The sequence below is a fragment of the Opisthorchis viverrini genome, assembly GCF_000715545.1.
Source record: "Opisthorchis viverrini unplaced genomic scaffold opera_v5_155, whole genome shotgun sequence".
NCBI classification, from domain to species: domain Eukaryota; kingdom Metazoa; phylum Platyhelminthes; class Trematoda; order Opisthorchiida; family Opisthorchiidae; genus Opisthorchis; species Opisthorchis viverrini.
In genome coordinates, this window is record NW_008751811.1 from 822,441 (window position 1) to 837,099 (window position 14,659).

The 14,659-nt window shown below is 45.3% G+C and overlaps 1 protein-coding gene across 1 annotated transcript in view; it reads right to left on the minus strand.

The window, feature by feature from the left end:
* Positions 1–12,807: 12,807 nt before the first annotated feature.
* Positions 12,808–14,659, minus strand: part of T265_07020 (hypothetical protein) — a gene marked incomplete at both ends in the record, with an annotated part of 5,747 nt that continues 3,895 nt past the window's right edge. Inside the window, 3 exons of the mRNA XM_009172441.1 lie at positions 12,808–12,907; positions 13,005–13,079; positions 14,476–14,625. Of these exons, the coding sequence (XP_009170705.1) occupies positions 12,808–12,907; positions 13,005–13,079; positions 14,476–14,625 (325 nt within the window). The remainder of the gene's footprint in view (positions 12,908–13,004; positions 13,080–14,475; positions 14,626–14,659) is intronic.

Here is a 14,659-nt window from a genome sequence, read left to right on the forward strand (position 1 = left end):
GCCAGATCTGACCATCTCAGGGACTCTCAGTTTGCGCTCAAAGTCGATCAGTTTACTTACAGCTTGCGCTTTATCCCGTAAGTTGGCATGAGGTCACTTTCTCGTGGAACAATAAAGCACCAACAGCGACACCACTGAGTCTATGGAGCATTGTTGCCCACCGTTACTCTGATATTCAACCTACCATTTTTCTGCGTCGCGAGTCTGTTTGCTTCATTATCTTCACTTACGCTTTTTGCGGCTTCCAATATAAATCAACTGCCGAAGGCCACGCGACCTTAGAGGCAGTTTTTGTTTTCAGTTCAAAGTTTTCACTGAAACACTGCTGCTTCACCAGATCCGTTGTTCTTGTCCCTCATTTCCCGCAATTTACGGTTCCCATATCGCGCTTTAGACAGATGCTTCCAAATTTCACCTTATCCTAAAGTGTTTCTGCTCGCTAGCTTCGAATTTTGATGATTCCTTTCTGCTTTAGCTAAATACAAACGCCAAAACACACAAATCATAGAAAAACCCTAATAGCTGTGTTTCACTGCCCTCAGTGTCCACCTTATATCAATGGTGCGAGTTTGGGTATGACGGCAGCCGCGGTGGATATTACCAACTATCTGTGCTACTGCTTCGTTTCTGCGCAAGCTTGATTACCCTCTGCTGATATCTGTTGTGACTGTATTCTGACTGTTCCATCGTAATCATGATGCCATACATTAGCTTGGAATCGGTGTACTAAAATCCCGAAAGCTGTGCCTGCAACATAAAAGTAGGCGCGTTTCGACAAAAACGGAGTGTCTTCATAGAGCCACTGCCCTACAAACGTTCAGTCTGGTCAATTGCGACAATAAAATTAAGACAAGAAGTTGGGACAGGATGAACTCTTCACATCGGCATTCAAAATGAGACGTAGATCGCCGGACAAAAACCCAGCTGATGTCTTTGGAAAACTGGAGGCGTCAAGGTGGAGTTCTCCATATAGATTCAAGGTGTTTTTACCGCGTATTTCTGCTACATGATGCTCGTAAATTTTGTTCGATCAAGCGACTTTCGAGGTCATTGAAAGCCATCGATTCGTAAGCAATGTTTTCTAAAAGGATGAAAATTAAAAAACTTCAAACTGTAGTGACCCACAGTTTCCTAAAAATTTCATGTGAATTTTGCAAACCTCTAAGTGTAAATATCACCCAGATCAATACTTCAACCACTTCTGAATTTGTTCTTCTAGTGCACCCTTGCAAACAAGATAAACTGGATCGTTGTTTTCCGGCACGAAAGGGATTTTCACGAGTCTTGTCTTGCATGGATTATCCTATGTAAAGAATGTTTGTTGCAGATTGCAATACCGGTAAGTTTACGCATTTGTGATAATGATCCATGCTCTCAGATACATGGAAATAGCTAGAAAGCAATGCAGTTTTTCACAAAATGTTCCTTGTAATTTGCAACTTTCCTGTGAAGAATAAGCTTCAAATAAATATTACGACTTCAGAAAGGTTGGTTGCTTCAAAGGGAACAACAGAATTTCCGGATTATATCACTAAGGATGGCCTTCACCATTATCACACCATCGTCGCCTACTCAACAGATACCCTAACTTCTGGGCCTATATCTATCCTCATAGTTGATTATGGGGCATTGATATGCATGATACATCGATTCAATGATCCGCTATGATCCGCCTTTATCATGGCAACATGTGTTGCAGCTCGGATATGCCATCCGCTGAAATTCATGAAATCATCTTTTACGAATCATTCCCGTTTATTTAGTTGATGAGCCAGTACAAAGATAATGGTTAGTTAATCCATTTCTTTTTTCAAGTAAACCACTTTTACTTGATGATGGTTCTGAAATGAATACGGTTCAAATAATCTAATCTCATGTATTTATTAGGCACTAGCGGTAGAAAATTTTACCTCCATAAAAATTTTTTCGCCACTCAAATAATCCCCGTGCCCCTGATGGGGGATTGTTTTTTTCATTTACGGCGCGATGTCCACATTCGGCGATCGTACGCATTATAGGACGCAAAAATTTTTATTCTGTAAAAAGATGTACATCAGTGAGTCGCAAGAGAGACTACTACGTTGCTGTGAGGCTTGATTCCTCAATCTTCCCTACGTTCGAAATCAGTTCCGTTTTTCCCTCATGCAAATTTGTGAAAGAATTTCTTCACCCTTCGATATAGTCCCAGAGTACACGTGTCATTTGTCGAATTTCTGCGCTGTAACATAGAACTTCTGCGATGACCTCTGTTAGTTTGCCCTCAGTTTCTATTTGGCACCAAGGCTTTATCATGACACCAATGAATACCGACCGATCTCTGCAGCCATCGATGGAACACAAGAGATGTGAGCGAAGTGACTGTCTGTCGGACGTAAGGCATGGTATGCAATGCCACACCTGCGAGGCCTATTGGCACATTGAATGCACGGGTTCACGGGACGACTAAGTAATCAAACTGGCTAACTCCCCTGCCATGTTTTTTTCGCGCCAGCTGCTTCCACATTAAGGATGCTTCGCATACTGCAACTAAGAAGATAGCCACCAAAAGCGAAAACGAATCCCCACTGCTGAATCGGAATGACCACTGGGTGTTCCGCTATAATCGGGATACTCGACACAAAACTGGAGCTTCTTAACCGGAGGATACAAACACAAAGAACGCAGTAACCTGGTACCATTGCTCCTTGGTACTGCTCCCACACAGCCTGACCACGAATCGCTTCAAGCAGACTGATAACGCCCGATTGGTAGCAAGCGAATACTTCGGCCCTTAGTCACCCTGTACTCTTCATCCACCGTACAGTAGATCTTGAAGCAATCTGTCAGCATTCAAAAGACCCATCCAAAGATCAGGCGTTCATCGCAGTAGCACTCTCTAGAGGCGCGAAGGCCAGGAAACAGCAGTTCCAGGGGAGAGACGCGAGACAGACTTCCGCTTGGCACTAGTCCAACCGACCTCAAACATATCGACAAATCGATAGTAGTCATAACTCTTTGTGCTCTTGAAACACGCCAACTCAATAGACTGTGTCTTCAGACAGCAGTTTCTACTCAACAGCCGCAAACCCCTCGAATACTGAAGGCTGTGATGCCCTGTGTAGGGCAAGCTTCACGAAAAAGTAGCGCCCAAAGCACTTAGAGCTATCAGCCCTTCTTTTTATAACAGACGGCAAGGGTGCAGCAGTTAGCGCTACACCCAAGTCACAACTTTTGAGGTGGACTGGGTCAGATATGCGGAGACAAGCGGTGAAGCCTACCGGAAAAGTCAGCTACATGTGTTGACCTTGACAGCGGGGATCCTGCGAGAACCGCACAACGAGTGAAAGTGTGAAACTGGCGACCTCCAGCTATACTTGTTCAGAAGTGGCCTCTGTTTGCTGACACAGTCGTCGCCCAGGACCTTGACAGACAAAGTCACAAACCTGACCACAGCGAACCAGAAAATCCCTCGTGCACCCAGTGGGCCATGAAGAGCGACTCGGGTGTCTACACAAACAAAAAGAGGGGCGAACGCAGCCAAACAAGCCAAATGAGACCCGCTAAATCAAAAGGCTGTTGGCTGGCTTCAAGGTGCAGTCCTATTTGAAAACGAGCATCATGGAGTTATTTCTCGGTTCTGCCACTCAGGGCTCAGGGCCTTACAGAGACACCTTTCCGAGCAAACCGAGCCAAAATGCCGAAGAAACTAAACAGACGAAAGTTTGCCTCAACTCCTTGGTCAACAGCAAATCTGGTCGTCCAAATGAATGCATTGAAAGAGCTACAGTGGCAGTAGTCGAATTCTTTGCCCACGGCGGAAAAACTGTCCCTAAAGGTAGAAGGCCAGCGCAAACCGGTCTTCTAAGGGGCGAAAAAACCTACAACTGGAAAGCATCTTCCAAAACCAACAAGGCAGGAAACAGGCGAGTATGCCTCAGAGGCTCCTTTGGGGCCTTGAACTCAAACCATTATGTCTGTTAACCACCCTGGTTACTCAACACTCGGCTTCCAACCCTAGAAGGCGGCAGAGACAGTGTTGAAATGCTTGTTCACAAGCTGCCCAAACATTCTCAACAAACTTCGCAATATCAAACGGTCAGCTTGCCTTGAACAGTCGTCCACGATCGCACTCACAGAGACCTGGATCACACCAGATGTCTCTGACGCGGAGATTTCGGTGCAAAACCATTCTGTTTTTCGAGCTGGCTCAAAACGAGAGAGGGCTGTTGGGGTTGTACATGTATACGACCCGTCCATCCTAATGGTCCTCTCTAATAACACTCCTGCAACTTTTTGCGATGCACTGCGGACCATAATACCGCTGCGCGGGTCTGATTCTCTCCTTCCCGGTGTGGTCTACCGTAGCCCCTCGAGTCCCCTGAAGATTACCAGTTGCTCATACGAACCCTTGAGCAACACTCCCCTAGCTACAACTTTACTCATCTGCTGGCTGGTGACTTCGACGCTCCAAAAGCCTCCTGGATGGAGCTCCAGCGCGTCGGGTCAAGTGGACGTTTTGCAGCGATGCTGAATTAAGCCGTTCAGCAGAACGCTTGTACTCAGCATGTCTTTGAACCCACCAGATACCGCCAGGCCCACAACGATCCCTCCCGGATTCGGTCATCACCAACAAGAGGCACTCCGTAGATCAGGTAATAACTGCCGCTCCACTGGGACACAGCGATCAGTGTGTTCTGATCTCTGAGTTCATCTGATATTGTACCGGAAATGCCAAACATCAAACGTGCTTCTGAAATTTCTGCCGTGCAGACTTCTCAGGAATGCGCATATTTCTTGAACAAGTTAAACTGTGACCAGCTTCAGTGGAGACTTGTACAGGGCCATTGGCCAGAAAGTCCGCAAAGTCGACGCGATTTTCGCATCCAAAACAACTAACACGAGTTGGATGAGTTGCAGACTGCCCAAAAGGATTCGGTGGCTTCTGGAAAACAGATTCTAACTTTATTCAGAAACCTGACTACAGGAGACACAGAATATGGGCTGGCATTTTGTAAAAATCGGAACCGCTGAAAATCAGAAATCTCCCAGCGGAACCTACAAAAAAGCCAAAATTCTGGACCGTGCTTGGACAAACCGAAGCGTACTTTTGAAATATAACGGACATCGCCGCAGAAACAAGCCACCCACGTTCTTCTTGAAGGCCAAGAACGGGAAAATCATAAGTGACTCAGCAGTGGTGTCTGGGGTTTACAGAGAACACCATGCAGGTATGCATTCAGCTACAGCGTCCCCGTTATATCCACTATTGTTACGGTGTAACTACGAACAGCCTCTAACCGACTTAGTCCCCACGGTTGCGGACATTCATCAACTCTTGCACAAGATCGACCCATTCTGCGCGTTGTGGCCCGGCGAGGTCCATTCAAGGATCCTGAAGGAAACATCGTCTACACCGCAAATAATTTCCACCTGGTGTTTCGCTGTTCGTTTGACGAAACCATTTTCCATGTCCTCGGAAGGAAGCGATTGTCAGTTCAATCTACAAAATTGGTCGCTGACTATCGCCTGCGAGCCACAGGCCTATAGGCCTCACCAGCGTGCCGTGCAAGGGGATAGAAAGCATTTTGAAGTGAACTACCCCAAATCACCTTACTTCCTGAAATCTGATTTCTCCAGCTCAACACGGATTTCTCCCAAACCGTTTTTGCGTGACAACCACACTCGTGTTTATGGACAGCTTAACTCAAGCTAAGGACGAAGGCCTCATGTCGGATGCCATATTTTTCGACTCCCGAATAGCATTTGATAGGGTCCCAAACGTCCCGCTGCTCCACAAACTCGAATTTTATAAGGTTCGATGGGAAATCCTATACTAGATCAGAACGTTCCCGGCAAACGGATTATTCCGATTGAGAATAGGCTTGACCTATTCTTCCCCAGCGATGGTCTCCATTGGAGTTCCTCAGGGCTCCGCTTTGAGACCATCGCTGTATTCGATCTACGTCAACGACCTACCATTCAACTTTTCTGAACGATTTGAAATCCTGACGCTTTAGTGCTAGTGCGCTTTAAATAGGTTGAGACGCTGCAAAGCAGTAGTCGTTGGACCGGCATCTTCCTCTGAATGACGAAGAGTGCGTCCATATATCATTTGAAGGAAACTCAGAGAACGTTTTGTGGTGCTTCTTGACGGTACACAAGATGACATCACGAGCAGAGATGCCAAGATAGGTTTGTGTATCTTACTCCCTTTGAACGTATCCGTCTCGCTGCAACATAATATCTCGGCTCCAAAGGCATTCGCCCTTCTACGGATGATTTGACGCACTTTCTACCTTTCATGGACTTCCAGGAACACTGTAGGGCCCACGTCAAACCACTTCTTTTATATATCAACCAAGTTGCCCACTCATAGCGCAAGAAGGTGGTAACCCTTGTTGAGCATGCACAAAGTAATGTCGGCCTCCAGTCAGTGGACTATGGAACGGCATACTTGGCTTCTGTCTTCTGGAATACCGCCGACTCTCAGGGACCTAATACACATTTATGCCTTGTTTGACCAAGGATTGGCGAGCATGTTTTCAACCGTTGACCCAACGAACATTCGATTAAGAGATGGTAAGAATATTTTCAGCCCATTGTACACATTTATTAATTAACAGTTTCTCATTTTGGGTAGTTTCCGAGTGGGATAACTTTCCTCCAACGGAACCTAGTCCAAGAATTTAAGACGCCTTCTTAGTGGAGTCCTCGCGCTGACAACATTACTGATGCGTTGAGAACTTAAAGAGCATTGGTGCACCATTTTTCGCTAAGGTCTTTCAGGCGAACGCAAGTCGCTGAAGGACAAGAATAATACGGACCCAGGAAGCTTAGGCGACGGCCTCTATCCTGTGTATCACTCCGAGGCTCCGCGAACAGATTATCACCGTTATCGTTAAGCTCGCAGTGACAGGACGTAATGAAGATGACCGATACTTTATTCATTTCTCCATTCAATAATTTCTTGTTTTAATATTCCACATGCTGTATGTGTATGCCAATTCGAATGCACATGTGCTGCTTGTTACGCTGCGCTGAATTTTTGATTTCTAGTTCGTCTGGTTAATCCGACAAACGTGCGGAACTCAATTCCCGCATTTTGGCGTCGCGGTTGGAACAATTCAGCATGCCTGCCGATATGGAACCATTAGATGCTAATTTGACTGCGCGTAACGTAAAGGATTATTTGGAACGGTTCGACATATGGTGTCTCACAAAATCTGATATAGATAGTAAGAAACTCACGGCATATTGCCTACATTTCGTTAGCGAGGAGGCGTATACGTTGGTCAAGGATTTGTTTATCACAAATCTCCAATCGATATTTCCTACACTGAATTGAAGCAAAGAGTTCTTCAACATTTCAAACCGATTAACTTCGTAGCAGCCGAAAGAAATGGGTTCAATATGATGACTCGCTCCGATTCTCATTTGGTTCGTGATTTCGTGTTGCAGCTGCAGGCACAGAGAGCCAAATATAACTACGGTGCCCAATTGGAAGACCAGCTGCGTGATAGACTGATTGCTGGCATTCAGCTGCCCGAATTACAGCAGAAGCTGCTACTCTGTCCAGATCAGAAATTTCAAACTATTCGGCAAATATGTGAGCAGTATGAAGATGTGAAGCATGTGACGAAGGCTGAAGAAGTCTTGTTAAATTATTCTAAAAGAGATAGTTCAAGGATGCGAACGAACAACAAATTCAAACCTCGAACAGATTCTCGTGCCCCAAATCCATAAACACGTCACTTCACAGAGCGTAACCCTAATCAGATGGCTCAAAAATTTGGGAAATGTGAGCCTTGTGGACAGAACCATTCCAGATATTCCTGCCCCCACAGACGAGCGAAGTGTTTTATCTCCGGCGAAACGGGATACATTCAACTTGACTGTAAGTCCAAGAAAATGTGTCACTCAGCTTTTGACCCAAGTACTGACGTGAAGGCATCATCTGAAGATATTTCTACTCTTTCTCTATCTGTTTTGTCCCAAAATTCGTCACATATTTTTAAAACTTTGATATCCGCATCTGATCAACAGCATGACTTCATTGTTGATATTGTTTTTGTTGAGTCCATTGTTGCACAATCAAATCTAACTGCATTCTATCCCAGTGTCGTGATAGTGCCTACAGATGTTGACATTCGTGTTATCACTGGACATTCTGTACATCTAGGTGGTAGTTGCACGATCCGTAATAAATTGTCCCAAGGTATCTTTATCGATCGTAATTTTTTGGTTTCAACCCCGGGACCATCGGTTGTCGGAGTCAAAGTTCTGCGCTCACTGCAAACCAGTATCGCCTTACCGACGTTTGTGAATGAGAATGAAATCAAACAATCAGTTAGTAATTGTCCTAAAACTACCAGTGGCATGCAAATAACCAGGAGACGAATTATTCCATTTGGCTTACACGAGCCTGTTAGTCAAGCATTTCAACGAGTTCATGCCGACTAATCTGGTCTAATTGCTCGACAAGTGCTATGCTTTAGTCGTTATTGATGCATATTCACGTTGGCCTGAAGTTATCTAACTGCGTCCTTAAGTGCCGAATCCGAACAGCAAGCATTGAGGAAAGTGTTAAGCCAAGAAGCACTACTAACTGTTTTGGTCACCGGCAATGGCACACATTTCACTGCAAAATTTCTCGAGGAATGGTCGAAAGGTCTTGGATTTCGACACCTGTTTAGTGCTCTGCGACACCCTCAGTTGAATGGATATGCTGAGAATTTTGTCCGAACAATAAAGTCTGCCATTATTTCACTCTCCTACCACTGTTGTGGAATTGGACCGTGCGATTGATAATTTTCTAAATGCCGTTCATGCTGTTCCCGGCAAGAGTCCCACGCTTCTATTTAAATCTCGTTCGTTGCGTACAAGTCTTGACTGTACGATAACGGCTGATGTTAGACTTTCCAAGGGTAATGGTTTACGGCCTGCTACAGGAATAGTACTTTCTTCAAATGGCAAACGGATAGTCATAATCCTCGATTTGGATGACGCATCTTGTCACCGAAGACACAGACCAGTTTGAGTTCAATACCAGATGTCAGTCTGTTAACGACACTCCTGCTGTTTCAAATACTAATGAATCCTTTTAGATTATTTTATGGTATCCGAAAAAAGTTGTATCAAAAGAACCCACTACCTGTGAAGAATCTGAAGCTCCCATTCCGAGAAGATCCGAAAGATTGCGCTTAAGACCACGACTGGACTATAAACATCCATGTGCTCATGTAAGGTGTGGCGGATGTGATGAGCATGACTGATATTCTATTCATTGCTGTATTCATTACTCTGTTGTTTTAATATTCAATATTCTGTATATATACGCCAATCCGAATACATACGTGCTACTTGTTACGCTGCACTGAATTCCGGATTTCTACTCCGTCTGGTTAATCCGAACTTCCCACACTGGAGTAACCCTTAATCCCCACTACTTTTCGGTTATATCACGCCTAGCAACTGCTACCGATGAAATGAGCACCGTTTTATGCCTGGCAAACCGATCGCCTTCTGTCTCCCTGCGATTCATTTTATCACGGTGCCGTTCATATCTTAAATTCGTCACCAGCATTTTAAGAATATTAACTCGATTTTCAGACGTAGCTTGAAACAATTGTTTGAGTAGCATGTTATATCCGTCTCCCCGGTGGCTACTAGTAAACACAGGAAAACGAGACGAATCTCAAAAAGATAGCAAAGGTCCTTGTTTGCAAGGTGGAAACTCGGATATCTTTGAGGATCATTTGACGGCGATGGAACATTTAGGCTCAACTCACTGTCTGCATGGCGGAAGGGGCATACGAGAAAACAAGGAGAAATTGTGCCGTGAAAATTGGTGAAAGATGCACAAATATTTTGGTTCATATGCCTTCGACTCCCTGTCTGCAATGTCCTTATCAGTACGTTGATAAATGTATGCTAGTTAACGTTAAGTCATACAGAAGACGGAGAAGATCAAAAACTTATTTGAAATAAGATGAAATAAGTGGTAGCGGTAAAACGCCGAATGGCATGACAAGCATAGAATTTAATTTGGGCTGCCGTTAGTGGTTACAAAGTCACTTTGGCAACGACCATTTCTGTTAAACTGTTGACAAAGAGAAACTTGGAAATTATGTTCCCTTTTGCTTATGTTTCCACACATCTATTTGGCTAGTAAATAATTTTGGGTTATGCGGTTTTTTTTATTTTAGGGGCGCAGACATTGGTAGTGTCTTAGTGGACCTCATCTTTAACCGTTATCGACCTTATATTGGTGCATAAACGTGGTGAGTTACGACTGTAGTATCACGAGTTCCCTGATACTCGCTTACAAAATTGACTTTGGCAACGACATAATCACTCAGCAATTCGTCCAGCTGCAGACCTTTCCTGATGTGTCTGACGAGCAGAAGCACGCGGTTGAGGTCCATACCTCACTGTGACCAGCGGGAAGAGGAAATTGCCTGCTTCGGATTACTTATGCTCATCACCATCGCTACATACCTGCTTCGGATTACTTATGCTCATCACCACATGGAACACACTTTCCACGTGACAGACCATCTGGCAAGGTATGAAAGGCATTGGGAGGATTCTTCTTTTTGAGGAAAGTGTCAGCGTATCAGGGTTGCGACTCAATGATGCGCTTGGTGCATGCGAACGAGATTTAGGTCGCGTCACTTGTGTAAACGGTACTGCCGTCCAAAGCTTCATTACCAGCCGATGTGAAATATCAACTGGAAGTTAAGGATATTGACAAAAATATCCACAAATCCAGGATAACTGTTGAGCAGTATATAGCTTTTCAAGTTGAAGGCAATTGAAGGCAATCAAACACATTATACTTTTTCTAGTAATAACCGCGCGTTCGTCCCTAGGTTACTGCTTTTGAAAGCGGCCGTGACACGACTTTTCCTAACCGGTTAACGACTATAATTTGGTGCCTTTTGTCTTAGGGACTGTCCAATTTGTCTCTACAAATGCCCCTATTTTTTCCCAACCACCGTGCCCGGAGGGTGCACTTTGGATGCTGGACACTAGAAAGACTGCAGAAAAGGCAAATCAATGTGATTTCAACAAGATGATGTAGCAAACCGAAAACCGCTGTAGCTTTTAGGACGTAATTTCCTTTTCTGTTTGTTCTGTGCTTCTATCATGGGTCGATTTTTGAACTACGCGCTCAAAGTAAACATTCAGGTCAAGATGGACGAGACTTGGTTTCTACTGTTGACGGCATAAACTTTGCTTGCGAATGAATTAGGAATTAAATTGGTGGGCCCTGTGTAGGAGGTGGGCTTTTGTGTTTTTATGCTTTTGTATTTTCGGACGAGTTGGACTGTGGCAAGTTTAAAAAACCTATATATTTTCGGCGTTGCCGTGTTCTTTAGCGCGCTCGCAGGTGGATATCTTCCTGAGACCCTTTTTTTTGCTCATGAAGGTTCTGTTCTACATGTAACATATGCGTACAGTGCAATGCATCCATACATGTTGTGAACTGTGCATGGGTTTGCTTGTGATTGACCATTTGTTGATGATTAGCGACCCGACCGACGAAGGAACTGCAGGGGTATATCTCCAAAGAGGGGTTGCTTTCAAGGACAAGTTTCTCTTGTTAGAAAGGAGGCTTATACAAAGATGGCGTCTTCCAGAGTGGAACCGACCGGTCACCTATGTCAAGTCGTGCTCTGCGTCCGCACCCCATATCGTGAATGAAATCGCGGATTTGGGTGCTTATTTAGAGAAACAAATGCCAATGTGCCGTCGCATTCCGGTGTTGTGGAAGCTGAATAATGTTCCTGAATCGCTGGCCATGGCACTCCCGGTTGTAACCTTAAAAGTTCCAACCGAAAGGACACGTTCATTAAATTGACCCATGAGAGTCAAAACAAGAGGTAATATGCACTGCCTCTGGTCTATTTCAATTGCTGCAGATTGCACTATTTGACGGACTTACCACTCCGCGATAGCGAAATAGGTGGACTACTTATGCTTGTACATTCGGATGTTCGACATGAGCTTGAGTTCTGAAGCCGATTTTGGCCTCGTCAACCATTTATAGAAATGGCTGCGGGAGAATCTTAGGAACTCCAAATTCCCCTACCCCGGTACATGTTCCGATGTGGCCCCCCACATTAGCAAAGTAGTGTGGCCCTATCGGCCGATCAGATATGAGTTTTTCGGTGGTGCCCTTGTCCTGTCATTGTGTCAGATTGAACGCCGGCGCTCTCTCATAGCCCATAAAATTGGTGAAGACGATCGAATACGTATCTAAGAATGCTTGTCGAACACTTCCAGTGCTTCATTCTTGGCAGCTTTAACGCAGCGAACAATAATCGGAACACCAGCTCCAAAGGATAGTCATTGTTGACTGTTGAAGGCCTGCTGAGAACGCTTGAAGGTGCATCACACGAATATACCTTTTTGTGTGGTTGGAGTCCAGTGAGAGTCACGCATAAGTCTGATGTCGAAAAGAATGTCGGTAGCTCTGGTTGGTTGGTTGGTTGATGTCCCAGCTTACTGAGCGCAGTAATTTTGTTCCTCACGTCTTGTCATGAATCGAGGTGAACAGCATTAGTGCATAAGTATATGATCGGACTCCATGCAGGTCTTTCAGAAGGAGCGACATGCAGTAATCCACCCTCGCCACCGGTAGCTGACGGCGATTCGGTACTGGTTTGCTGGTGGGCGCAACGTGGGCCAGCGCTTATTGCTGTTCCGGAAGCTGATACTGCAATGAAACAGTCTGATCGGCACATATATGAACTGGATGATTTTAGTTTCCGGTGAGTCTCGTATCCAACCCGACACGACCGCCCAATGAAGCCTCAGAAGCGCTTAGTCTACCTCCCCGGACAGCCACAACGATATCTGCGCCTTCAACGCGTTGTAAAAGAGCGTCAAAAACTGTTTCGCACGTTCAGTGCTGAAGTCGGAGCTTAAGCAGCCACAATAAACAGGGTGCGATGGACTTCACTATCTCGAGATTCTTTCATGGATGTTGCCAAATGGACTGCACAGAAGCGGCTACTAACGGGTATCCAATCAATAAGATACCCATGCCGGCGTATCCAGCTTCAGCGGCTTCTCTATTACCAGAGCTGCGCAAACTGAATCCGGAAGGGAGCGAGGAGGTTGTTAGTTCGATTACAGTGCATGTTGGTCAGACGTCTAACGACTAACCAACCTGGTGTGAGATAGTCCGCGGGTGCCTCAAAAACACCATCCAGTGTAGCTCATTGGGGCACTGAGACACACAATCCATCACACTTTCCTTGTGAGGGTGTTTAGATGAGCCTGTCGCTGAGGAAGATAGCTCCGCAATTCACAACAAGCTTCCTTGTTAGCTACGGTGAGCTGAGTACTCTAATGACCTCTTGGATCCAAATGACTAGTAGCAACCAAGTACACTGGGATGTAAGTTCCTCGGTTCTGCCAGAAAGCGAAGTCACTAAAATCAGACTCCCAAAGGCGAATGAACCACTCGGTTCTATTTGGGGATTGTGAGAAAGGCTGGTCGATTACATGACATGACTCACTCAGACGAAGCGCCTGAAGAGTAGTGGGCCTTTCGTATTCCGATTTTCAGAGAGGCACCGGAACGGAATGTTTGAACCATGGGGATATCAGTTGGGGACCATCTCTTCTAAGCCAATCAAAAGTTCCGCCGTCGCGAAAACCAAGCAGTGTTCCGTCCAGTTTGCAGATGCAACAACCATGCCCTCACCCATCCCCGACAGCTCTCTTGACGCTGCTGAATATACAGAGGTTACTAATCATCGTAATCTTAGGTTTACAAACAGTACCCGACCCAGTCAGTCGCGTTGCATAATCTCTTTTAAAGGTGTAACAAAAGTCTTAACCACACCTCAGTTCGTATCTTCCAACCCTATGAGGAATAAAGCTGCATGCGTATCACAGAGTCATCTTCGTCAGAGTTTCTCACTATCATGGTTTCTATTCAGCGTAGCCGAGCTCATTCGGGGAACAGCCCTTTCACCGTCTACGTGCTCGGATACTGAACCTGTGTGATCGAATCCCCCCCCCCAAACCAACAGACAACCTGAATAATGTCACTATTAGTTTTAGCATACGTTTTGCACCCCTAAAATGCACTGCTGCTCCAGGACTAGCTAAAAACGACAGGATCTGGTCCTGACGTTGTGTTCGACAAGGGAGTTAGTGCAGCAACAATCAGAATAAGAACCGAGAAGACTGACGGCCCAGAAGCTAGGCTTTATTCATCCAAAGCTTTGACACAGAGCTGAAACGAGAAAAAGTGGTTTAGCAGTCAACGATGAAACGTTTGAAAAACAGCAACTATACAACATTCACCCTCCATAGAGATTTACCGACTGCGGATTTTAGATTATAATGAAACATTCGCTCGTGTGGAGTGGGATTAATGGAGTATGAAGGAGATCACGAAACGCTTGGGTGCTGTCGGTGCTACTCGCCTTCCAGGATGGGGACCGCGTGATCCTCACTGTGTCTGGCTGGAGACACTACATGAAATGGCTGCCATCCGATGTCATCATCATCATCATTGTCAGCTGTAAGAACCGCGTACTGGTCGTACACTGGTTGTAGCTGCCACAGTTTCGTTCACCGATGATTTGGGGGAGGGGGTAGGTAGCTGCGCATTGCACGCGCGAGCTGGTAAATTGGTGCATAAATCTAGCACTGTCAG